The sequence below is a fragment of the Oncorhynchus kisutch genome, linkage group LG14 (genome assembly GCF_002021735.2).
Source record: "Oncorhynchus kisutch isolate 150728-3 linkage group LG14, Okis_V2, whole genome shotgun sequence".
Lineage (NCBI taxonomy): Eukaryota > Metazoa > Chordata > Actinopteri > Salmoniformes > Salmonidae > Oncorhynchus > Oncorhynchus kisutch.
In genome coordinates, this window is record NC_034187.2 from 68,090,861 (window position 1) to 68,116,477 (window position 25,617).

Sequence of the window (25,617 nt, forward strand, 5' to 3'; positions counted from 1 at the left end):
CGACACAGTTGTGAAACGTCATCAAACTGCTCCGGCGGTTTACTTTCATCCTCAAGTTTGCTCCGTTGACATGATTAGCTACGAAGTTCTTCTCTAAATACACTTAACCTTGGTTTCTCCTGAATATAAACGAATCAACCAAAATGTACGCTCGCTTCTTAGCTTTGTGTAAAGTCAGTGTTATCCAGCTTCTGTTGTAACTCTAGTCCATCGCGCTATTACAACGAATTATCTAGCTTTGTCGCCTTCCATTGATGATTTAGGAGATTCTTTCTCTATGCCTAGTGACTTGACTTCTATATACTTTAGTAACCCAGCAAAGTAAAGATGTTGTGCTGTACCGTGTGAACTTGTTTATTTGTGCGCACGGTGTCGCATTTTTCCGAAATAGTAGCTCTGGTCCATGCGTCAGATGGGAATGCAGATCCAACGCGTGAATTATAATAATAATATATGATAGGTCTACCCATAATGCCGTTTTTGCAAGAAACGTTTTGGAAACGAATCAATATCAAGTCTTTACATTTTATACACAGACCCTTTCCTCCCTCTCCATAGTCTTCCCTGGCTGTATCCTCAACCTAAGCAGGACCAATGGAGGTGTCCCATTCGATCAGGGAGCGCACCATAGCAGAGAACAGCCTAGTGATCCTTCTCCAGGGGCTTCAGGGGGAGGTGACCACCGTGGACCTGAGGGATGAAAGCACGGCGAGGGGGCGTGTGGTCAACGTGGACGCCTTCATGAACGTGCGTCTGGAGGAGGTGATTTTTGGGTGATTTTTGGGTAAAACAGATTTTTACCTTTAGAAACAATAATGTTAAAGTACAAATAACTCCAGAGGATGACACATGTAAGTGTAAAATACACGTTTTTCCAATGTTCACTCATGGTGATGATGATATGTGTTGCGCAATTAGATTTGATGTATTTATTTATTCTATGTGGATGCAGCAGCACATTCTTTAATTATCCAAGACGATTTCCCCCTTTGGTGACAATAAAGTATATCCCAATCCTTCCAATGTGGTCGACCACAGGTGCTGTACCGGGACCGCCGCGGACGGCTCAGTCAGCTGGCCGATCTGTTTATCACGGCCAGGAACGTGCGCTACGTCCACATTCCCGACCACGTGGACATCATGGAGACCATACAGACCCAGCTGACCAGGATCAGACGCGTTCGCAACTTTGCCGGCGATAAAGGCGGCAGGAAGGAGTATCAAAAGAAAAAGAACTGAACTTGGAAGGGTGGAGGACGTTGTGTTGGCCCCAAGGGGCTGACCTTTTCTGACCTGAGTTTCAGCTCCTTGTAACTCATGGTCATCCCCAAATGTGTGGCTTGACAATGAGCAATGGAGTTGGCAAGAGCACAAACAGATCTGGGACCAGGCTATACTGAATTGATAAAATAATTGAACTTGAAGAGTGGTATTCTCATCCACCAGTTGGCTTTCTCTCTGTCTGTATGTGGTTGGCTAGCAATTGAACCAGGGGATGAGGTTAGAAGGGTGGAGGTTGTGTTGCCCCAAGGAGCCTTCCATCACCGCTCATTTCAAATTGTGCAATTTCTCTTCGTTTCATTAATGAAATTGTGACTCCAGAATATGAATTTGAATTGATTCTCACAAGTTACATGTGTCATCCTTGAGTCTTTATGTTCATAATGCTTTAACATTATAACTCACAGAGGGTGACAGGTTCTCCTCTAATCCAAGGAAAGAAAACAACTCAAGTTTAAGAATGTCAATAGTTGGCATTGTAAAGACTTTTCTTTGGTAAATAAAGACTATTCTTTTGGATGCTTAAGTGTTTTTGATTCTCATTTTGCTCCATCTCTTGTTGAAATACTTTGAATAAACATTCCTTTTTTAAAGAAATCATTGCATTTTCAGAAAACAAAACTAATTGAGTAATTCCAAGCCATGTAGTCTTAAGTGCTGTTTGGTAAGATGACAAGATGTGTGATTGCTATATTTTGTTAGTTAGATTGTCCTTTTGTCTTGGGGAAAACTGGTTTTGATATAGGCACAATGCAATTTGGTTTATTGTGAATCAATCAGATATATTTATAAAGCCTTTTTTAAACCAGCAGATGTCACAGTGCTGTACAGAAACCCAGCCTAAAATCCCAAACAGCAAGCATTTCAGATGTAAAAGCACGCCATGTAGGTTACGCCTATGTATACCATTATTTCATTACATATACCTTTCGTCCCTTCCTTGAAGTGGTCACAGACGGTTGATCCTGTAAGCTATGTATTGGAGTCCTTGCTTTCACCTGTCCAACTGTGTTAGATCTGTACTTATGAATTCAAGGAAGCAAGGAAATGTTTTAATTGTATAGAATTTGAACAGGAACCAATACATACAGTACACTACAGTGAGGGTGTGTTTGTGTGGGTGCAGTGTTTTCTCTACTGGACATGAACATGTCTGTGACCCAAATGGCACCCTATTCCCTATGTATTGCACTGAGGTGCAATATCCCTATGAGCTCTGGTGAAAAGTAGTGCACTATAAAGGGAATAGGGTGTCATTTGGGATGCAAACGTGGCCAGGAGCCTCGGCTAGGATAGACCACAATGCCCATCTGTCTGAGGAACCAGCTCTCTGTCTCCCTCCCTACCCACAGGCCAGCCAGGGAAAAGATTACTTATGATCAATACCAGTCTGGATGAGGGGAAAAAAACAAGGCTGTTTCCAAACTTTAGCTCTCCCTCTCCCAAACAGAACCCACTCATAAAAGCCTTTTGGTTCACTCTTGAATGTGATTGGTGGACTGGCAGTCACGGAACCAGAATGGAACTTCTTGGGGCCAATGGCATAGAGAAACTAAGAGGAAGAAAGAAGTGTTTCCCTTGGAAATGGCTATCCTAAATGTTCCGATGGTGTTTGGGATTTAGAGGAATTTCTAAATGGGTATGTTATTTCTTAGCAGTGTCAAGAAGAGGACAGGTCTGACATAACACGTGTTGGCTGGAGAAGAAGATTAATGCTTGAGTTCAGATAGAGTTTCACCATTACCAGTCAGTTACATGTATAGAGTGTACTACAAAGGGGAGGAGTTGAATTCACCTGGGGTCAATATGTCCCTACAGAATGTAGTACATAGGGAAAGGGGGATACCTAGTCAGTTCAACTGAATACAACTGGAATGTGTCTTCCGCATTTAACCCAACCCCTCTGAATCAGAGAGGTGGGGGGCTGCCATAATCGACATCTACGCGTCTTCGGCGCCCAGGTAACAGTGGGTTAACTGCCTTGCTCTGACAGAACAACATATTTTTACCTTGGTCAGCTCGGGGATTCGATCCAGCAACCTTTCGGTTACCTGCCCAATGCTCTAACCACTAGATAAAGAATGTAGTTACACCACTGGATCTCAGGAATTCCCCTATGCTGTTCCATTATTGTTAGTTGGGGACCTGTGGTCTGAGCTGTGGTATGATTTTGGTTTTGAACCTTCTTTTAAAAAAACAAATGTTTTCTCTAAGACCAACCTTGAGAAACCTCTCAGTGACAACAACCACATAACTGCTTTTGAAAGCCACAACACTGTTTAGCTCAGAACAGTTCTTTACAGAGGAATTCAAAATAAACATTTTGTTTGTGAAAGCCCCTTGGAATAATAAGAAACAATGGTTGTTTGCCTCATCAATCTGAAATATGTGGACAAACCACTATGGTTTACACAACAAACACAAAGAACCACATAAAACACTTGTATGACTTTTATGGGGGTGTGAAACAGTTTATTTAAACCTTGCTAGGGACATATTAATCCCTAAAACCATGTGCCTGTCTTAAATGGCATCCTATACCCTACACAGTGCACTACTTTTCACCAGGACCTATAGGGCTTATGTCAAAAGTAGTTCTCTATATAGGGAATAGGGTGCCATTTGGAATGTAACCCCTGAGATTACAACACAAAAAGTTGAATTCATCCCCAGTCAGTCCCTCCTTCCTGGGTTAACGCTGAACAGAGCTTCCTCACTGTGGCATGGCCTAGAGCTGGAGATAGCCCACACACACAGAGGCCAAGTTAACAGGACACTGACTACAGCACAAGTATACCTCAGACTGAGTGTAAGTATGTATGTATGAAGATCTGTGGAATGCAACTAATGTTGTTTGGGTATTTTTGGTAAATGCTAATCAAGCTAATTTCTCTCTATGTTTTTTGGAAAATGCTAATCAAGCTCATCTCTTGCTCTCCTCTCTCACTTTTCTTTTCTCTCTCAACACCTCCCTTTTGACAGCCTCTCTTGGCCCAGGTTTGGCCAGTCCTCCCTCTCTCTGAGTAGAGGCAGTGGTGGTGGAGCACAGCTGATGTTGAGGAGAGAGGCAGTGGAGGTGGAACACAGCTGATGTTGAGGAGAGAGGCAGCATGTGTGAAGGCTGTTCTCTAACGGACTATCTTCAGCTTTACGGAGAGGCCAGGTCAAGCACCCCTGAGCCTTGGATCTTTCCTCATCTTAACCAGCAGTATAACAGCCCGATGGGACTAACTGCTCCTACTCCTCTACGCCTCTGAGATCCTCTGTGTTCTCCTCCACTTTTTTCACAGCCTGTGGCAGTATTTGCTTTCCACAGAGATGGACAGCTGCTCAGTCTAGACTTAGAATCATTGTTGGATCTGTGGATTGACTGTGAAGCCACAAACTCAACTGACCTTATCAAGATTAAGGTGAGTGAGTGGTTTCAGTTCACTTGTGTTGTTGAATGGTGTTGTCACTATTTCTGTATGTAGGACCGACTGTTGATGTCCTCACAAGTGATAAGGATGTATTCACTTGCCTTTTTACATGTTATGTTTTCTATGGAAGAGATTGATTTCCTAACAATTTAGGAAAACACTTTGAGTTTACCTAAAAAAGTGATCCTGTACTCTGGAAGTAACAACATGACATGGAGGTTTATTAGTAGAGACTGTTATTAACTCTTATTCATGTCTGTACTTCATAATGCCACATCTAGAAAACTCTTTATAGGCACTGTAGCAGTAACAGAAGCAGAGACCCAAAATGCCTCTACATCCTCACTTAAACATGATCAGAGCAGTCTGTCTCCCAGCCTGCCACACATGTATGTTGTTAAAGACCATATGTGCTTTTGGCAGTTTTGTTGTCTATGTTTTTGTATTATGACAACAACCTTATCCATTAAAGTTACTGTGTTGTTGGATGATATCTGTTTTAAGGCACCAGTGACAAGAATAATACTTACGGGAAAATCTACAGCAACAGAGTGATATTGAGATTTTAACAGAATGAAGGTTTGTGCTTTTGATGCCGTCATTCTGTTACCAAACTTTGCATCTGCACTGTTCTTCAAGTAAATGTGTTTTTGTAAAATTCTGTGGAAATTGTTAAAAGTTGTCCTTGTACATAGTTGTATGGTTTGTTTAACTTTGCAGTCATTGGTTTTTGTTTGGCATACATTTTAAAGTGAAACATCTGAGTCTGTGTTACCGTAGAATTCCCCTTAGGTATTCAAAGGTTTAAAATGTCATCGTCTGAATCGGATTGATTTATCCAAGCAGGAAATGTGTAGGGTTGAAGGCAGAGGGTTTAATGAGGTATGTAAACACGCACGTCCACAGTTCATTTCAGGAGTTATTGAACTTGTCTGGTAGGTGTTAATGCTGTCTGTCTTAGAATTTGTTGACCAGAACTGTGTAATTTAAAGAGCCAACACCAGTTACCGCCGGTATGTAGCATGCAGATATTTTGAGACTGAGAGAAACTTTTATGACGGTAACATTTCTTGTTTGTTGTGATAAAGTTTTATGGTTGTTTGTGATAAAACTGCTTGGAGTGCATTGGTATACACAGCTATTCAAAGAGAGGGAGGGAGGGGAAGGAGAATGCACAGGGAGGAGAATGTGCTTGAAAGGGATTATATTTTGAGATGCCAAGAAGTAGACTATAAACACACAAAAAAGTACAGAAATGTGTCTGGTGCATTTTTTAAATGAAGAGAGCTTTTGTGCCTCTTTTAAAAAAAGAGCCTTCCTAACCTTGATCCTTTTCAATCTGCCTGACTCATGGTGATGAAACACCATCCTGGTAATTTGTAGGATTTGGGAAATTAAAATCGAGGCCAAGCAAGGCCTAATTAAATGAAAATATTGTTTGTCTTTAAATGAACTGCAAACAAAATTACTCACAGCACTTGTCATTAAAGCCTGAAAGAAAAACTGAGGATGAAGTTGGTGAGCTATTTCCTTCCAAAAGTCAAATCAATTATCTAGCCAAGAGAACTATAAGCAGAGAACCCCTGATGGGGCAAGGCATGAGTCTGTGGGCCAACAAAGCAGCAATGCTGCCAATTGCGGCCACCATTTAATTGGCAAAATGTACTTTGAGAGTGAGCAGGGTCATGGTCTGCTGCCCACAGTCGGCGGGATAAAGATCAGGGTGGGAAAACACAGGGTCCTGATGATAGCTGGCATGATTTTAAACTCCCAGAGGAAAGACGCAGCAAAAGAGCAACATTCTGCCAGTGCCTCAGCTGTTTTTGAATTGCATGCAGGCAATGAGGGAGGGAGCAATCAGTCAGCAGTCATTGGATTTCATCAACACTTTTGTTGTCCTATTCCCTCCCCCAATCCCCAGATTCACTCTCAACCTCTGTAACACTGTATAGTGTTATTTGTCTTTTTCGATCTCTCCTTCCCTTTCACTTTGGCTCCTCCTCGAGGTGAGACTCCACACAGACAGACTGTTAGCGTGCATGTGAAACACGTGTTTCTGGGGGAAAAGTGAACCCCCCACTCTGAGCACACAGGAAAGGAATAGCTGGGCCACTGCTACGGAAATACCAGAAATACGAAGTAATTAGTGGTTAAGCAAGCACACTGACTGACTCGGTGTTTATGGTGTCCTCTGTGGGGCACTAGGGACATACTACCAGGAACACAATGTGTACATCCCAGTGACCTCTGACACCTCATTGAATTGTAGTGAGGATGGTTGGGTGGGAAATAGGTGGAGGCATTCTGTTACACTCTCTTCTAAGCCTTATGAGACTCCTAAGGACCAGAGAATGAGCTCAGACAGTTAGACACTGAGTGCTGGCTGTCCAAAATGACAGTCCGTTCCTCTCATTGGAAATGACACTGGCGTCATAGTAGAAGAGGAAATGTTGATTGTTTCCTGTTTGTGGGGGCAGTTCTGACGGTATGTTAATTATTTTTGAACTACAGGTCCTTGTATTGGAGACAGGCCCGGAACTGACACCATAGAGACCTAGAGATGTGATGACCAGAGAAGTCGTCAAAACAGAAGAACTCGTAATATTGTTGGTGGATGGTGTCAACCAAACAGAGGTCAAAATGGAACCAATTAGAAAAGACATGGAGCTGCTAAGTAACAGCATGGCGAGCTATGCTCACATCAAAGGTGAGACATCCATGTTTGTTCTTCTTATAATTCTAGGATAAAGCAACCCTTTATTCATTCTGATGCTTTAAGAAAGCTTTCCGAGAGATCTGTAACCTCTGAGTAGAACCACAATCCTTTCCAGGGACTTGTGTGTTGTTAGCTTTGGCGTGACACCCCTGTACCGGGAAAGTGTCTGCATGCTTGACCTCTCAAATATTGTGTAAAGTTCCTCATTTCCTGCACTCATATTACAGCCAAAGGAAAGTGGCTTATACAGTAAGACCAGTCAGGGGCCCTTTGTGAAGAGATTTGCCAAGAACTGATACCAAACAAGGCATTGTTAAAGTCAATTCACATGCTGTTCTATTTAGTTTAAAGAAATGAAGAATTGACTGAACCCCTGGCAATGTAGCTGATAGCATCAAAACCAACCTGATCTTGCAAGCACACACAATCTGTTTTCACAAGGCTATGTAAGTGAGTGATCTAAACTGTTTTTCCTAAACCCATCTAGCCAACCCAGAGAGCTTGGCTTTGTACTTCATGATGGGTGTGTGTTTTGGCCTGCTCCTGGCCCTGTGCCTCCTGGTCACTGGCATCGCCTGTAGCACACGTCGTGGTCGCACCAAGAACAAGAACACTCCCCACTCCCTAGAGAGGATACAACTGAAGTCTAGTGAAGAAGATGAGGAACAGGAGAAAGTGGATGTGGAAGAAGGGGAGGAGGTTGAGATCCCTAAATTAACTACGGTGCCTATGAGCAACCTCAGCAGCCAATCAAATGGTACTTTGAGGAGCGTGAACGTGTTTGCGTCGGCAGATGAGCTGGAGAGGGCGAGGCAACTGGAGGAGAGGGAGCGCATCATCAGAGAAATCTGGAGAAACGGGCAGCCTGATATAATGGCCACTGGGACAGGGACCATCGGACGGGTACACTACCTCTAAAGGACCTAAAGTGACTCAATGACCTACTAACATTTTATTAACCCTGAACTTTATCTACTTCAGACAGAGACTGTAGTGGACTTTACTGGGCAGGCACAGATTCACCTTCATCTTTTCATTCAATGTGTATTTTCAAAGTTTTTCATTAATGTATGACTATGGCAAATGTGTTGCACAATACAATGTACGCTTTTATGTTTATACTTCAATGAGTATCCATATACATTTTTTATTTTGGTAATAAAAAGTAGAATTTCATGACCACTGGACATTCACACATTGATTTACAATGCAGACAGCTAGGAGAAACCACCAATATCACTGTCTTATGTTAACATTTGCTTATTGACTTACATGGTTGTTAGGCTGCTCCACAAGGGTTGGAGCCCCAAGCTCCAACCCTCCATGTTAATCTTAGCCGGCTACAAGTCTTCCAACAGAATCCCCCATCCTTTAACCCCTCGTTAGCCACCATCTCTGACCAGTAACTTCCTGTTTTCCTTTCCACAGTCCCAGCAGTCTCTGTTACAGCAGCAGCAACACTGTGGATCCATAAATGGCACCCTTACATGGTGCACTACTTTTGACCAAACTCCTAAATGATTCCATTTGGGATGCACACTCGATTTCCCTTTCCACACTCCCTGCAGCCTCTCTCTCTCTCTCTCTCTCCTGAAGAGGTTTTTCAGGACTTATGAAAAGGTCATTTGTCCCCAGGCAAAATACCTGTTTTTGTTGCCCCAAATGGCACCCTATTTCCTACCAAGTGCACCACTTTTGACCATGGCCTCTGGTCAAAAGTAATGCACTATATAGCGAGTAGGGTGTCATTTTGGACATACCTGTGCTGTACATCTTACCAAGGCACTACTTCCCTTGTGCAAAAATCCAGTGCATCCCAGCTATGTCCCAGGGGATCCTCTGTTTTTGGCTTCCCTGGGTGAGTTTTTCCCTCCAAACCCAAACTGTTCTATGCTGAATGAAAAGGTTGCTTGTTATTACTGGAGTGTTCATGTCCAGTGCAAGTAAGTGTCCTGTTAATTTTACTACTTCAATTGGGGATTGTTACAACAGCCATATAACATTTAAAAAACTGGTGTATGTCTCAAATTGCACCCTATTCCCTGTATAGTGCACTACTTTTGACCAGGACCTTGGGCTCGGGTTAAGTGGTGCACTATGGGATAGGGTGCCATTTGGGCTGGCATTTATTCCTTGAATTTTGCTTGAGTGAGTGACCCGTGTTTGCTTTTGAGGTTATGTAACTTCAGTCTGCACTAGTGATGGATGGGTTATTAGCAATTGCAGGTGAACAAACAGCTAACCCGCGCACAACTAGTCTGCAGTCACATATCGAGTATGTGCTCATTACCAAATTCCACAGCTAAATTCCTGCAGTCCTTATCAAATTGTCCTAAGCAGGCACTCATGTCTAAAATTAGTTAAGACATGTTGCAATATATCTTGTCAAGTCCAAAGAATTGCAATATAACAAATACCGTGGATGTGTAGAACTTTTAGAGCTAATTACTTTCCATTAGGCATTTGATAAGAATGTTGAAAACTCTGAACTTTAAATGAGGAGTGCAGAAGGAAAAGGCAAGTAGTACATGACAAAACAATTCAAGTGAACCAGAGAAAATATTTATAGAAAATTAATGACAAGTACTTAAAATCTGAGGGAACAGTAGAAAAGATGTCAGCTTCTGTTTCGAGTAAGAGCGTAAAAACAAAGAATAGAGTCCTACAGTTACAGTATGCTCAACACATACAGTATGGACACAATGTAGTCTAGGGGTAGACTGCACAAAGCAGCAGTCTTGCACTGTTGCTGACTAAACCTGCTCCTCGACATCTACTCACCTGTATTCGTGCTCCACCAACAAGTATAGTTTGACAGTATTTATTTGCCACATACAGGGAAAAGTTATACTTATGTCATCTTGTGCAATAACCTCAATAGTATAGGTTTACCTTTTGATGTAGAACATTACGGAAGAACGAAAATGATGAAGCCCACAAACTGCTATTCTAGACTGAACGCAACAATTTCACCTATTTTACTGAGTTACAGTTCATAAGGAAATCAGTCAATTGAAATAAGTTCATTAAGCCCTAATCTATGTATTTCACATGGCTGGAAAGGTGCGCAGCCATAGGTGGGCTTAGGCCCACCCACTGGGGAACCAGGCCCAGCCAATCAGACTGAGTCTTTCCCCACAAAATGGCTTTATTACAGACAGAACTACTCCTCAGTTTCTTCAGCTGTCCAGGTGGCTGGTCTCAGATGATCCCGCAGGTGAAGAAACCAGATGTGGAGGTCCAGGGCTGGCATGGTTACATGTGGTCTGCTGTTGTGAGGCCTGTTGGACGTACTGGCAAATTCTGTAAAACGACGTTGGAGGCGGCTTATGGTAGAGAAATGAACATTACATTCACTGGCAACAGCTCTGGTGGAATTTCCTGCAGTCAGCATGACAATTGTACACTCCCTCAAAACTTGAGACATGTTGTGACCTTTTATAGTCCACAGCACAAGGGGCACCTGTGTAATGATCATGCTGTTTAATCAGCTTCTTGATATGTCACACATGTCAGGTGGATGGATTATCTTGGTAAAGGACCAATGTTGACTAACAGGGTTGTAAATAAATTTATGCACAAAATGAGAGAAATAAGCTTTTGTGCGTATGGAAAATTGTGATCTTTTATTTCAGCTCATGAACATGGGACCAACACATTACATGTTGCGTTTATATTTTTGTTCAGTATATTTAAAACATTTAAACTCCCAATATAAAAGGCCTCAATATCAATAATTTTGTTTGTTACATAACTACTTATTTTTCCTATAATTATATTCATTAAAAAAATCTAAATAGTGATTTACCTAAAATTATATGACACAGGCGCGAACATACACCTGCTATTTGTCAGCTGTGAAACAAAATATTTTTTTGTAGCAGACCTTTCATTTTACACAGTGAAAGTCCTCTTGATGCTTAAAAACAGGTAGTATCAATGGGAACAAACCACACAGAAACAAGCTCAACTCCAACAAGTAGAAGACCAGAAGTATTGGTGATAATGAGAATGCTTATGTAGGATGGAGAATTCTCAACGTGGCAGGACATACTGGTATGTGAGCAATAGCTGGGACGATAAACCGAATTTTAAATCGCAGGTATTTTGCCGATATCGTTCAATACGATAAGTAGCCTATAGTAGAGAAATGTCAACCTTTAAATAAAGTTAGCTAATATGGGTGATTGTTAATTGGATAATTGATGGCTACAACCATCAAACTAGTAGTAGTTGAAAGTATCATTTAAAAAAAAATAATAACTGTGTTAATTGTTAGAAATGTATTGTTCTCACATCAATTCAGGCAATTTATCGTGATATGGATTTTTGTCCACATCGCCCAGTTCTAGTATGAGCCCAGTACCCACAGTAGAGATTGGACTCTAACCGTACCACCCCATGGGACCAAAGTGTCATGCAAAACACCATCAAAAACCTAGCACTGCCCAAAACAACTGTTTAGCTAAAGGCTTGCTTTAGCTAGTACAGCAGAAAAGCTGTACGACAAAAGTATAAGAGCAATACATATCACTATGAATATCAATTTTAAGGCACAAATCCATGTCATTTTTATGTCTTGAGGAAAGTTACTTTGCTTTAAATCAACGTAGCTACAATAACGTAACCATTTCAGAGGACCCAGAGGGGTGTACTACAAAGCAGGATCAATGAGTTAGCCAACCAGAAATAACTACAGATATTCTGGTTCATTAAGAAAGCTAAACTTACATATGGATTTTTGGTTGTTGAGTCAATTAGACCATGCCTATTTCAATCTGGGCATGGTCTAATTGACTCCAAAAATAAATACCTTTCTTATTTCATAATATTTACTGTAGGCAAGTTAGCTTACCAACTCCTTTATCCTGTTTGTAGTATATCCCACAGGAGACGATCGGAAACCAGTCTGCTATTGTTCGTAACAAACAAGCAAATACAGATAAAAGCACATCTTTACATATCAAACACCCAGAAACAAATACAAATTAATGGTAGTAATTCAAAATTAAAATTAAGTAGCTTGCCCCTTCATTCAAGTTAAATTAAACATTTTCTCCCATATAACCCTTACTGAAAGTGGCTTGAGTCAACGATAGGAAAACAACCGTGTACATTCTGATGCTGTGACTGACTAGGTGCAGGGAAGGTAGCCAGAGTTTAGACTCTTCAAGCTTACACAGAGATGACGGCAGATAATCAGATGACCTCAAACAGATGAACAGAAAGCTCTGGATGAAGGAAGAGGAGGGTCTACTACAGCTTGGAAGCTGAGGGTTCTCCGGACTGGATGTTGTCTTTATGGTCCATCTCTGTGTGGTGCTCCTCCCCATGCTCGCCCCCCTCCTCCCCATCCCCCTGGAACTTGTCATGAGTCCACTTGTTGGGGCTGCTGCCGCCCTTGCGGTAGATGAAGCGTCCCCTGCTGCGGGGGAAGGCCCCTCGGCCGCGGCTCTCCAGCCACGTCTTCTCTCCCTCTCGGTCATCATGCTGCCAAATAAGTAAACAGTCAGATCAGTGAAAAGGATTCCAAGACAACATCAGCAAATTAAAATGTGTTAACATGCATTAATGTTCATTATTAAAGCCGAGATCCACATTGGTGTAACAGTGCCACTGGTCGCCCCAAGAACATTTGTTCTTATTTTCTTTTGAAACGGGGCAGAGGAGCATTCTACATCATGGTAAAAAAATATCATAGAACATACTCTGTTCTATCGCGTGTGCAATGCTGTCCGAGGGAAAACTACATCTTTGTTGTAATATCGCAAACAGACGTGGCAGTTTCACCGCTACCGATTCCAGATTTAACATGCATACATCTTGTATTAATGTCACTAAGAGCAAAGATGATCACCTATCACAATATGAAAACAGAATCAAGACCATGTTTTCATATTCTAATCTGGGAAAAACAGAACCAAAATCAGCTCTGAATGTTAGGAGAGACTATTTGGATTCAAATCCACTAGGGATATTGTGCAGAGTGCTCACACAAAAAAAGTTATTATGGTATACTCAAATAAAGAGTAAGTGCTGAAACTTACAAAGTAATATTTCCTACTCTTAGGAGTGTACTCTGGGTCCCACTCCTCGTCTGGCGGGCGCTCTTGGGGGGCGTTGCTCATATTAGGAGGGGGGTTGCTGTTGTTGTTTCCTTGGTAATTGCCCCTGTTCCAGCCCCTTCCACCTCCTCTCACTCTGGGGAGCTGAAACCAAAACAAACAGGGTCAGACTGGGGGTGTAGAGTGAAGTTGCCCATAAACACTGATCTAGCATTTCCCCTATTAATGGCTAAGGTTAGGATTGAGGGAGGGGAAGCTGATCCTAGATATGTACCTAGGAGAAACTTAGTCTGAGCACAATCAACTATTATAATTTCCAATATTCACAGGGCTTGGACTGAGGGCTTGGACCTGAATAAAAAATTATAGCTGCAGGAAAGCAGTCCCGATGTAAAGATCAAATACATCAGAGATGGAGAGCGAAAGAGCGAGTAAGTGGGATGAGAACACCAGGGGCTCTCAGTTGGCTGTGGAGAGAAGGAGGAGTCAGGCTTCTACATTGAGTATTGTGTTTCTGAATGTCACATGAGTATTACTTTACCTTTAGTAATCAGGTATGGATTAAGTGTGAAATAGAATCATCATCCTCCTCATTTTCCTTATCATCATCATCATTAGGAGGAAGGAACAGAGCAGAGAAGCACAGTCTATAGCGAAGTTATAAAGATAGAAAATTACAAGACAATCAAAGTCATTCCATAGTGCACTCCAGTCCATACAGTAGGCTGGCTAGGTGAAACAGTAGAATATGTCACACAGAGAGCAGAACTTACAAATCCTCCTCCACGTCCTCGGCCCCTATCCATGTGGCCCTCGTAATCCCGGGGGGGACCCCTCTCCATGTGGCCCTCATAATCCCGGGAGAGACCCCTATCCATGGGGCCTCCGTAGTCCCGGGGCCCGAAGCGAGGTTTATTGTAGCCCTGGTCCATGTGCTCCATCTCCTCCCCCATCATGTGGTCTTTACCTCTGAACCCTCCTCTGAAGGGAGAGGGAGAGGAGGAGGAAGAGGAGGAGGATGGAGAGCGATCACGCTTCTTCTTGGTTTTTCTGTGAGCGAGAGGGATAAAAAGGGGAAATTACAAACTAGACTCCATTTTAACTGAATCTATATTTTAAGTGCTGAACATGAAATCGCAAAGAAACCTTGGGGGTGGAGAAAATGACATGCATATAGTTTATATAACCACATTCCAATGAAATAAACAATTCAGGGATGGAGAAGACTATGGGGAGGTGATTTTAAAGTAAACTGTAATAAGCCTACTTGGATTTCTTGTGGTGTTTGGCGGATCTCTCTGAGGACCTCTCTTGGCTGGGTCCTCGGGAGCCTCCGGAGCCCTTGCCCCCGTCCCGTTTATGCTGCCCAGGCTCCTTCCCAGAAAACCTTTTACGGCGCTCTATATCCAGACGCAGGTCCATTGGGTCACCTTTAGGTTTTTTACCCTGATCCTGTGGAGATATGGAAGTGCGGTCTATGTTATTTGCCACTTCCGATACCACAACTTAGAAGTGGGCAACATAATGAAGTAATGATGCCTTTCCATTTAATGGGTTGCACGTTTCGTCACAATATTGTTTTGAACATTCATTTTAGGACTGGTGCCCAACTGAGCATTCTATTCAATGCATTGTCAATGAGCGCTGATGGAGATTTATTAAAAAGTGCATTACAGTGTCTTGGAAATACAATCACATTTCAAAAGGAGGAAAATAATTAGTAAGAAAATGGTCATCGCCAGATTGACTTTAGATGCAGTATAACATTAGCTAGCTAGCTAAGATTGAGGGAAGACCACCAGTTTTTAGCAGGCTAACATTAGCATTGCTAGTTGCTATTTTTGAGAAACTTTGCAAGATAATGACATTTCCATCTGTCTAAAGTAAATTTGACAGCATGATAATGCTGGCAAAGTTGCTGCCTACAAAATATTTTCCTACTTTAGCAATGTAAAATTTCCAGGCCACTATCGTATAATTTAAACAAAACAGTCATTAGCCTCCGTTCAGAATGACTGGAGCTTATCACGAGGGCATCTTGAGAAAGTTCATTCCAATGGCATGGCGTGACAGTGACTGAGGTGCAACCTATGAATATATATCAAAGATTAAGTCAAAAATAAATAAAAAATACATGCAGTGAAATAAGGACGGTGTGTGTTTGTAGTATTGCACCCCATCTGCTGGTGATTGCACAATAAATGCATCCCTCCAGAGAGCCAAGGCCATCTTGAAATGTTTTCTTCCAAATAACTTAAGCTCTATATCAAAGTATTTTGAATTGATGTACTCAAGTAAACAGATCAATCACGTGTGTTAATGTAATCTTAGTTCATTTTCTAAGGCTTTATTAAACAGAGTAACTTGGCCAAGTAACATACATTCACATCAACAGACATATACGCACTCATGGGAAACAGGAGCATGCTTTTAAGATATCCTTTAAAAACAAAATCATTTTACTGAACTTGAAAACATGTTGCTTGTTTGAGGAGAAATACTTACGATGGCATTGCTTAGGGTCCCATGAGAGGCTTGGACACAGCATCTTAAGTCACCTCCTTTTAGCTTTTTCTTGGGTACGTACATACCCGCTCAATAACCATATCTCATAGGCTGGGGGGCTCGCTTGGGATTACAATACACAAATTGGGCTCTTTTGATTTAGACTTATGCATCTCCTTTAAAAGAAAAGCACAAGCTGAACACTGCTGCTTTGGATCGTCTCAATCACCTTATATTTTTACATCAAATGTCAAAAAGGCCGGTCACCTTGTAGCTGCAGTCCTCCAGCTCATCTAGCAGGTGAGAGTGTCTCTTAAACGCACTGGGGGAGACATCGATTCTCCTGGAGGAGAACACAAAAGGAAAAGGCACAAGGTGAGTTGGATATGGCTTCATCAAAGCATGTACTTAACACACTATAGTGTCAAAGTATTTGAGAGTATTTAATTTGTTGAAAACACAACTTTGCAGCTATACTGAACGCTTAACGTAAACTCATAGCAATCTGAAAAGAAGGCAACCAATACTGGCTGACACAGTTATGAGAAAGACTGCCTTACCTATGGATTTCTGGACTCTTCCTTGGCTTCATCAATTCCATCTCAGCGGCTTTTCTTTGGTACATGGCAAATCGCTCACTTAAAGTCATGCCTGAAGAGCTGAAATGTTGGGCTGCAAATGGAGGACAGATACAATATCTATATAGTCTTTCTAGTCAATGGACATCTCTAACAGATTAGACCGGGTAAGAGATCCATTTCACCAGCCATGTTGGCGGGTGTTCAGGGCTCCACAGTGCAAACATTTCACGTGCCTTTGTGAATAAATAAAAGTATAACCACATTTATAGTAAAATCGCACAAAGTAAAAGAACTACAAATCCTATATAGCCCATTCCACCTTGTGCTGCAACACTACCTGGCTGAACTGAGTGAAAGATTCATTTTTAGAAACGCTGCATACAGGCATAAAAGTTTACTTGAAGCGAAGGTCTACTGAAGTTAGACTTTGTCCTTGTTTCTTGGCTATTTACATTGTTTTGTTTACAAGCTAGGTTGTTTTTCTATGTATGAGTTTCAACTGCTAAGGAAGAGAAGATATAACGCTCCTACCAAAAATGTTTATAGCTAACCCAAGATAGTGTCATTTTAGCAGAAAATATATATTTTGGCTGGTAAATAATCTGAGTGGCTGGTAAATCCTACAAAGGGACAAGTGATTGAACAGTCCATGGAACTAGTGAATATTTCAAAGCTAAACCCCACTGCTGTCCTTGTTGTGTCTGTGGCTTCATAGACAGCACTTTATGGTCCCCAATAAGAGACCTTACCTTTGATGTAGTGCACAATGGTGACAATGTGCTGCGCAAAAAGCTCCGAGGGGCTGCGTCGGAGCTGAGCTGCCTGAATATGCTGGAAGATGGAACGGAACTCTCCGTGATCTTTCTTAGCGGGATGCACCAGATCCCTGGACATACCACACTCCTTGGTCAGACCTCCAGATGAGGAGCTGAGAAAGAGAGACCAGGTGGATCAAGCAGATACAAAAATGTTTTGTTCAAGACCATGAGTTCCATAACATTTTTAACTTTCAGGCAGATCAAAAACTATCCTGTGTTAAAAATTATATTTTCAGAAAACATTAACCCTCCAAGCAGTCTGTTGATGAACAATAATGGTAATGCTGCTTACCTGGGCATCTTGTCAAAAGAGTTGATACTAAGCTCAAAGTCATCCCTCTTTCCAGAGGGCCTGGGTAGGGGTGACTCCACCCTAGAGATGGGGAATAGGGCCAGGGGCCTGTCCTTCTCCCTGCTACCTGAACCCCTAAGGGCCACGTTTGCTATGGCTGGGGACGTACTGCTCTTCTCCTTGTCTTTCTTCTCCTTCTTCTTGGACTTCTCTTCTTTCTTGGAGGCCTGCTTGCGGCTGCGGTAGAGCTCCTCCTCCATGTGCTCCAGGTCTTCTACCACATCTTCCGCCGTGTCGCTCAGTCTCTCCTCGTCCTTCCCTGGGGGGTAGTAATGGGGCTCGTCTTCCCACTTCCCAAACACGTCCCGTGTTGTCAGGGTGGCTCCTTTGGGCTTGGCCTCCTCTTCTGCCTCCCTCTCCCTCTCTCTCCCTGCAGCCTGAGACTTGAGGAAGGCCTCTTCAGCTTTGTCCAGGAAGGGCAAGGACTTATCGGCCTTTGAGCTGAAGGAACCTGCTGTTATGTTTAAGAGGCCACTGCTAGTCCTGCTCTTGCCTTTCTCTCTGCTGTCTCCGTCCGTGGTGCTTTGGTCCCTGTCCCGGCCATTCTCCCACTCTGCCGCCGCCTGCTGCTTTTTGCTCTTGTTTTCTGCCAAGAACCTGGACAATCAGACAGAGAAGTAAATGGACCTTTACAACATGTTATACAAAGAAGAATGTCTAGTTGTGTTACAGAATCCCAGTTTTGTAACAGGGCACTGATTAAATTTGAATGCTTTTCATCACAAGGGGTACAAATATTGGATGATCAACAAACAAGACAGCACAACCAGAGGTGACAACACCACAGAATGACATGTAACACTTACAATAGCATAGGTCTGGTATTGAAATAATTATACTTAATCTCCACCTCCAAAATTAGGGGGATTTCCTACAACTGAACCTACTTTCAATGCATAGCAGAGGACAACATCCAGCGACTTTTTAATTGTTGTCACTTGCATTTGAAATGAGAAGAGGACTGCCATTGACTATGGCATACAGTTTTAGCTGTATTCTTCCAAGGATCTTTGAAGCTGAGCACAGACTGAACAATTTTAAAATAATAATTACAATCACAAACTGGGATGAGGAAAACTCAACTTAAAGAAAATAAAACAAAACAGGTATGATGAAAGACAAATGTAGCAGAATATAATGGGAAATATGGAACATACTTTTTGAAAGCAGAGGAAATGGCACTCTTATCGTCTGCCCTGGTGGGATCCTCCTTGCCAAGGAAGCCAAACCCGCTGAAGGAGGCGGTTGGCCCGGCCTTGGTGGAGCCCGGTGGGCTGTTGGTGGAGGGAGCACTGCCAGTGCTGCCGATAGTTCTCCACAACGGCCCTTTGGGTTCTGATTTTCCCTGGTTGGCACCAACAGCAGGACTGCTGCGTTTGGGGCTGGTGTCATAGTCACTCAGACCCTGCCATTTCCCAGCAGAATCCTTATCATGACTACTGGCCTCTCCCCCCTGTCCTTCTGCCTGCTCCCCAGCCCCTCCTCCACTCTCCCCCTTGGCCTCTGCTGGCGTAGGCCTGTCCTTTACATCCTTGGAGCCGGGCTTCCCCGAGCTAGGGCTGCTGCGGCGTTGCCGCGGGGATGAGGAACGGGAGCGAGACGAGCTGTGGCGCCCCCGAGACCACCGAGAACCCCTGGAGGACGAGCGGTCAGAGTATCGAGACCGCGAGTGGCTGCGGCTGCCCGAGCGTTTCCTAGGAGTGCGGGAGCGTGAGCGGCCTCTCCTGGGGCTATGCGGACCGTGGTGATCCTGGTCGCGGTGTGGCCCGTCCCGGTGGCCACCCCCCCGCCAGTTGTTGGCTCTGTAGCCATAGCTGTTCCCTCCTCTCTGGTAACCACGGCGAGGGTAGAAGCCCCGGGTTCTACCGCGGAAGTAGAAGGGTCTGCGGAAGCCGCGGTTGTAGCCTCTCTGGTAACCCTGGTAACCCTGGTTGTTCTGATAGTCTCTGGTGGGATAGTTCCTGCCGTGGGACGGAGAGTGAGATCTGGAGCGGGAGCGAGACCTGGAACTAGGAGAAGAGAAGAAAACAGAAGAGGAGGAAGAGGTATGTTAAAAGATACTGTGTAGTCAATGCCCATACAAGTTTCAGGAGGTAGCCTAAAACATTGTAAACCATAAACACATGTTGAGATCCAGTCTGGTGTATTCAGACAGAGAGGAAAAGTGTTGTTTCGCCAGCCTGCACTTTGCCAACTCAGGTGTGCGTTTGCCCGTCACCAGACAATTCACTCACAGAAAACAATGAATAAACCCCACAGGGATTGACATTAAGGTCTCAAAAAGGCACTTACTTGCCCGTCTGTCCAGCCGTTTTTAAATTGCCTGAAGAATATGGTCGCTTGACCAGAAAAGGTAGTTGGCTAAACAGTAACAACATTAACAGATCCAGAAAAGAAAAAAAATCACGTCAGGGTCCTATACTACGAATGTAGTTTGAGTTGGCGAAGTAGGTTTGGTCAACTGAGTTCAACTTGGGATAACCGGTACCATGAATGTGGCTCACCTTTTAGCGAGGTAAATGTCTATGGCAATGAATCTTTTAGATCTAACCTGCTCCGGGGCAGGCTAAATCAGGGCTAACTACATTTATCCTAAATGAAGTGTCTGAGCAATGAGTTGAGGATCAATTAAATCCAATTCCCTCCATCTCGCAAATATTGAGTCATCATCATCCACTTCATTTGAGGAAGACAACAGATAAAATACTTTTCTAATAAATGTGTTTGTGTGCAAAAAAAAAATTTTATTCAAATAACTAGCACATTACCAATTTAGTAATGACAAATGCATTTGAAATTACTAAATTATTTTATCATAAGAGTGTGAAAAAAGGGTGATCGTGCATTGATAACCACACCAAAGTAACACAATAAAAGACAGCACTTCTAAAAGTATATTTCACACCATACCCTGCTGAATTCGAAAGATATCTAAAAATGAAACGTTTTTGGTTCAAATGAAAAAGTGACTTGCCCATGGATTGATGTTTCAGCACTGTCTCAATGAAGAGTTTGGCATTCGACGAGCCATGTCAGACATGCATGCGCAGTTACAAGCCTGCTAGAGTTAGCGGCAGGCAGATGAGCAATATCCACCGTCGTAGTACGGATTGTTTGTAAATTATGTCTGAGTGTTGGAGTGTGCCCTTGGCTATCCATAAATGAGCTGGAATGTGAAGCGGGGGAAAAAACTCAGTAGACCTAGCTTGCTTCGTAGTATACCCCTCAGCAGTGGTAGAAAAAGTACTCAAATGTCATTCTTGAGTAAAAGTAAAGATACCTTAATAGATAATGATTCACGTAAAAGAGAAAGCCTCCCAGTAAAATACTACTTGAGTAAAAGTATTTGCTTTTAAATATAATTAAGTATCAATAGTAAATGGAATTGCTAAAATATACTTAAGTATCAAAAGTAAAAGTATGTGTGTGAATTGGACAATTTTCCTGTCCAAATGTAACAGGTACTTTTGGGTGTCAGGGAAAATGGAGTAAAAAGTACATTATTTTCTTTAGGAATGTAGAAGTAAAAGTTTGCAAAAATATAAATAGTAAAGTATGGTACAGATGACAAAAAAAACCTACTCAAGTAGTACTTTAAAGTGTTTTTACTTAAGTACTTTACACAACTGCCCCTCAGATGTATTCAATAGCTGGGAGTGAATTAAACAAACAGCACAGACCATCAGGCTAAAGAAAACTGACTGTAAATTAACTGGTTGTGCTCCAAGTGGATGGGACTGAGGGACTGTGTTATGGAGTATTCTGTCCACTAGGGGGAGCTACAAAACCATACACTACATCACCAATTACAACTCAGCAAATATTCTACTGCTGCCATTTTCCTCTGAAGTCTCAACATCTTCACTCAAGGTGCCCTTTGACCAGATGGAAAGAGCAGGAGAAGTGCCCATTCTAGCTTTATATGAAATAAAATAGCCAGCGTTTCTTACGAAAACAAATTAAATGTAGGCCTATTCATGCAAATGTAGCCACAAGCCAATGCATTTGGTTAACTCCTGGAGAGCATAAAAGTCTGCTATCTAGGTCTAACACCTTCAAATAGTTTAAGATCATGTCTTGCCTGTTACACATTCTTTAAATCAATGGAAATAATGTACAAAGAATGAAATGGAAAACCACATGGTGGTAGCAGTAGAAGTACAATAACATTGAAAGTACCGTGCCTACAGTACATCAGCACACCTTACATATCATGGAAAATACTAACTAGCAGGCAAATTTTTAAAACAACGAATGCAAATTGGGGCCTCGCAACAAAACCCAAATTAGAACCCATGCAGCAAGCAAACCGGATTGATTAGCAGATGTTATTGCGGGTGTAGCGAAATTCTTGTGCTTCTAGCTCCGACCATGCAGTAATATCTAACAAGTAATATCTAATAATTACACAACACACCATGTACAGCAGAGGGGATGGGGGGGGGGGGGGAACCCCCAACCAGCCAAATCTGTCATGTAAGCCTCTAATAAAATCCCCCAGAACTTACCGCTTGCGCCTTTTCATTGTAATATTCTGGAGGTGATGTGCTAAGCAGTGAGCAACAGATAACACTCACAGTAGTGAGGGACTCCCCATGTCTGGTGAGAGCGCGTGTGGTGGGACTGGAGCAGTGGAAAGAGGCGGAACACATTGGGCCAAAACGGGAAGCATTTTCACTCTAATCCTTGAAGGGAGTGGGGAGAAGAGGGTTTGGCCTGGGTTCCCCCCCCCCCCCCCCTCCCTCTCCTTCCTTCTGCCAATTCCTTCTCTCTTTATAAAAGCACTTCCAGCCATTACTTTCCCTTTGGACAAATCACTCAAATGTATGTCACTTGTCTTATGCATTGCTGACGATTAAACTGAAAAGAGGTCCCAAGCGCTTTGTTTTGAGCCCTAAAGCCTGCCAGAGTGGGATCAAACTTTAACAATAGCCATATATATATTTTATTAATTACAAAGCTCAGTCATGAAAAACTAAGTTGTGACGTAACTGACGCCGGGCCCTCATTAAAGTCCTACCAGCTGAAAACGGACCGACAAAGTGCTGAACGCTGTCTGGCAGCCCATCTACTTCAGAGCAAAGAACCAACAGAAATTATGAGTCAAATCAAAAGGATTTAAGTATTCCTCTGAAACAAAAGGCTGACTAAATCATTTATCAAAACTGATGGTGTCACTCCCTGCATGTTATGTAAGTGCACTACTTTATTATGTCACTCACAAAATGTACAACTCAACAGAAGACTGGAGCGAGGTTGTGTAACAGGTCCTATAATGTGTCATCTGGAAAAGAGGCTGTAGACTGTACCAGAGCATTGATACTAGGGCCAGGACGATACCAGTCTCACGATACTCATTAGTATTGGGAAAACAGCCCTCATGTTGGAAATAAACATCATGGTGTCAGAGTCACATTTATTTATTTTCCAAGCTATTGCACACAACATTTAGCATACAGGAGGTTAAAGAGTAACTTTCATGGAAAAACATTTTAGGCTTAGTTATACTGACACACTTCAATTCTGGTTCATTTTGACAGTTCGTTGCAAAAGTGATATACACAGACTGTACAAAACATTAGAGGCACCTTCTTAATATTGAGTTGGACCCCGCTTTGCCCTCAACACAGCCTCAGTTCGTTGGGGCATGGACTCTACAAGGTGTCAAAAGCATTCCACTGGGATGCTGGCCCGTGTTGACTCCAATGCTTCACACAGTTGTGTCAAGTTGGCTGGATGTCCTTTGGGTGATGGACCATTCTTGATACACACGGGAAACTGTTGAGCGTGAAAAACCCAGCAGCGGTACAGTTGTTGACACTCAAACCGGTGCACCTGGCACCTACCACACCCCGTTCAAAGGCACGTCAATATTTTGTCCTTCCCATTCACCTTCTGAATGACACACATACACAATACATGACCCAATTGTCTCAAGGCGTAAAATAAATCCTTCTTTAACCCGGCTCCTCTCCATCTACACTGATTGAAGTGAATTTAACAAGTGACATCGACAAGGGATCATAGCTTTCACCTGGATTCACCTTGTCAGTGTATTTTGGTCTTTTGGTAGTAAATCTAGTTCGTAGGCTACACTCCCTTCTAGATGTGCTGAGTGGTACCACCTCAAGGCTTACTATAAAAGCAGGTGACAGCACGGCGAATATATTTTGCATGATGCTTCCTTGACTACTGCCGTTACACAAAATTGTGAAATCAGTATGGCACATTTCCGCATATGACCAAATTCAACATTTTTGCTAACCCTTTCATACACATCTATGTGGTTTTAATAACAAATGTGTAGGCTATCAGGATTATATGATGTTCATATTCATAGAAATAAATGACAATGGTGGTCATGTCACCTCGTTTTTTTCTCATCTGCTATAACTGATTGATGGTGCAGTCCGCAAAGGCAGTTGGCTCATAGTTAAAAATATGAGTTTGAATCCAAAACAGGGCAGATATTATTTTGATCCTATATTTACAATATTCATCCGATGCACACACACTTCTAATTCTGAAAAGTGAAAGCCTACTACCAGGGGTCACACTGGTAGTAGTTGTAGGTTTTTATACAGTACCCAAGACCAACCTGTGAATTAATTTGACCATTGGAAAAAGAGCTACTGCGTAAATACTGCAATACAGGTTGGATTGAATTGAGCCCCTAACCTTAATTTTCAAGGTGATTGCACTTTTCACAATACCACATTAAAAAAAAATCCATCCCATGGGATTTGAACTTACACCCCAAGTAGCAATAGATGTCAGGAACTCGGCGCCTTACCACCGTGAGCAGACTGTCCAGAGCCGTATTTGTTTACAATGCACATATTTTTATTATCAGAGTGTGCCAGTGGACTTCTGGTAAGTATGCTTTAGTGAGAATGTGTTGGGATCAGGTACAACTACATTTACCCACCACCAAAATAAATATTTGAGCAATTCCCCTCCACCCACAACTTCTCACGTGAATGCATTTTTAAAACAAATTTAAAGTGTAGGGCAAAGGCTCAAATTGGAGTTGAGAGTTACCCTTTAAAAAAGGACCAAAGAGTTTGTCGGCTTCGTGTTTTCATTTTGCTATAAAAAATGTTTTTTTTAAGTTTATTAAATGTGTGATACTGGTATTGTCACAGCCTCAATGGATACAGCACATCAGCCTTAATATGAAGAGAGGTTAGTCTTCTAGTAGCAAAAGAAGAGCAAGCAATAAACATACATTAGTTGAAAGTTTGTTTTACCCAAATATTCTAAGAATAGATATAGCCCAACTCCAGGCTGAAGAACAGGAAATACACATATTCAAATCTCATGGTGGGTAGGCTTTCCATCCCAGTAATCTTATGAGAAACAGGACTGGATTACAACTTCATACAGTAATGCAGTGCTCCCCAAACTTTGAGCTGAGATCACAGAGTCAAAATGAAGGCCAAGATCTACCGCTTAGAATTTTTTTTAACATTTAAAAAAAATGTAAGCCTGTGCAACACTAACCTATGAAAACAGGCAAGTCAGTTAAGAACAAATTCTTATTTTCAATGACGGCCTAGGAACAGTGGGTTAACTGCCTGTTCAGGGGCAGAACGACAGATTTGTACCTTGTCAGCTCAGGGGTTTGAACTCGCAACCTTCCGGTTACTAGTCACACGCTCTAACCACTAGGCTACCCTGAGGTTTGCAGTAGGCTATATGCCAAATACATTATCACTGCATATCAGTTATGCTCGAACTGTCCTGCCAATGTTCTTCTCAGGACATAAAAATATATATATTTTAAAACTTGAGGAATATGATCACACTGGTTATAGATCATCACTTGTGGTATTACTTGTGAGGCACAGCTGAGTGAGCATACATTTAAATAAATGTGC

The 25,617-nt window shown here is 42.4% G+C and overlaps 3 protein-coding genes across 10 annotated transcripts in view; 2 read left to right on the plus strand and 1 right to left on the minus strand.

The window, feature by feature from the left end:
• Positions 1–12: 12 nt before the first annotated feature.
• On the plus strand, positions 13–1,807 carry lsm10 (LSM10, U7 small nuclear RNA associated). Of its 3 annotated transcripts, none has more exons than XM_020500165.2 (3): positions 13–145; positions 559–762; positions 1,039–1,807. In XM_020500165.2, exons 2-3 carry the CDS (start codon positions 595–597, stop codon positions 1,237–1,239), a joined length of 369 nt encoding a protein of 122 aa, XP_020355754.1. In that variant the 5' UTR covers positions 13–145; positions 559–594; the 3' UTR covers positions 1,240–1,807. The 3 variants fall into 3 exon arrangements, with proteins under 3 accessions (XP_020355754.1, XP_020355756.1, XP_020355755.1); XM_020500167.2 differs by having other exon boundaries at positions 17–145; positions 559–747; XM_020500166.2 differs by having other exon boundaries at positions 17–97.
• A 2,177-nt stretch (positions 1,808–3,984) lies between these two features.
• On the plus strand, positions 3,985–10,376 carry eva1bb (eva-1 homolog Bb (C. elegans)). The gene is made up of 4 exons (XM_020500163.2): positions 3,985–4,090; positions 4,264–4,691; positions 7,212–7,407; positions 7,904–10,376. The coding sequence occupies exons 3-4, from the start codon at positions 7,266–7,268 to the stop codon at positions 8,332–8,334; spliced, it is 573 nt and encodes a 190-aa protein (XP_020355752.1). The 5' UTR covers positions 3,985–4,090; positions 4,264–4,691; positions 7,212–7,265; the 3' UTR covers positions 8,335–10,376.
• A 647-nt stretch (positions 10,377–11,023) lies between these two features.
• The window catches only part of thrap3b (thyroid hormone receptor associated protein 3b), a 41,120-nt gene continuing 26,526 nt past the window's right edge, over positions 11,024–25,617 (minus strand). For 4 of the 6 annotated variants that reach the window (XM_020500161.2, XM_020500160.2, XM_020500159.2 and 1 more), the window contains exons 3-11: positions 18,895–19,746; positions 17,678–18,334; positions 17,317–17,495; positions 16,547–16,658; positions 16,254–16,329; positions 14,749–14,933; positions 14,255–14,531; positions 13,464–13,625; positions 11,024–12,906 (exon numbers count right to left, since the gene is read on the minus strand). In XM_020500161.2, the coding sequence (XP_020355750.1) occupies positions 12,673–12,906; positions 13,464–13,625; positions 14,255–14,531; positions 14,749–14,933; positions 16,254–16,329; positions 16,547–16,658; positions 17,317–17,495; positions 17,678–18,334; positions 18,895–19,746 (2,734 nt within the window). In that variant the 3' untranslated portion in view covers positions 11,024–12,672. The other 2 variants (XR_004202889.1, XM_031788816.1) reach the window with 2 other exon arrangements.

What these genes read in the sequence shown, in the direction of transcription:
- eva1bb (XM_020500163.2), top strand. Translation starts at nt 7,266, where the DNA reads ATGACCAGAGAAGTCGTCAAAACAGAAGAACTCGTAATATTGTTGGTG. An exon ending in GAGCTATGCTCACATCAAAG is followed by an intron (nt 7,408 to 7,903) that starts GTGAGACATCCA and finishes AAACCCATCTAG; the next exon opens with CCAACCCAGAGAGCTTGGCT.
- lsm10 (XM_020500165.2), top strand. Translation starts at nt 595, where the DNA reads ATGGAGGTGTCCCATTCGATCAGGGAGCGCACCATAGCAGAGAACAGC. An exon ending in TGAACGTGCGTCTGGAGGAG is followed by an intron (nt 763 to 1,038) that starts GTGATTTTTGGG and finishes GGTCGACCACAG; the next exon opens with GTGCTGTACCGGGACCGCCG.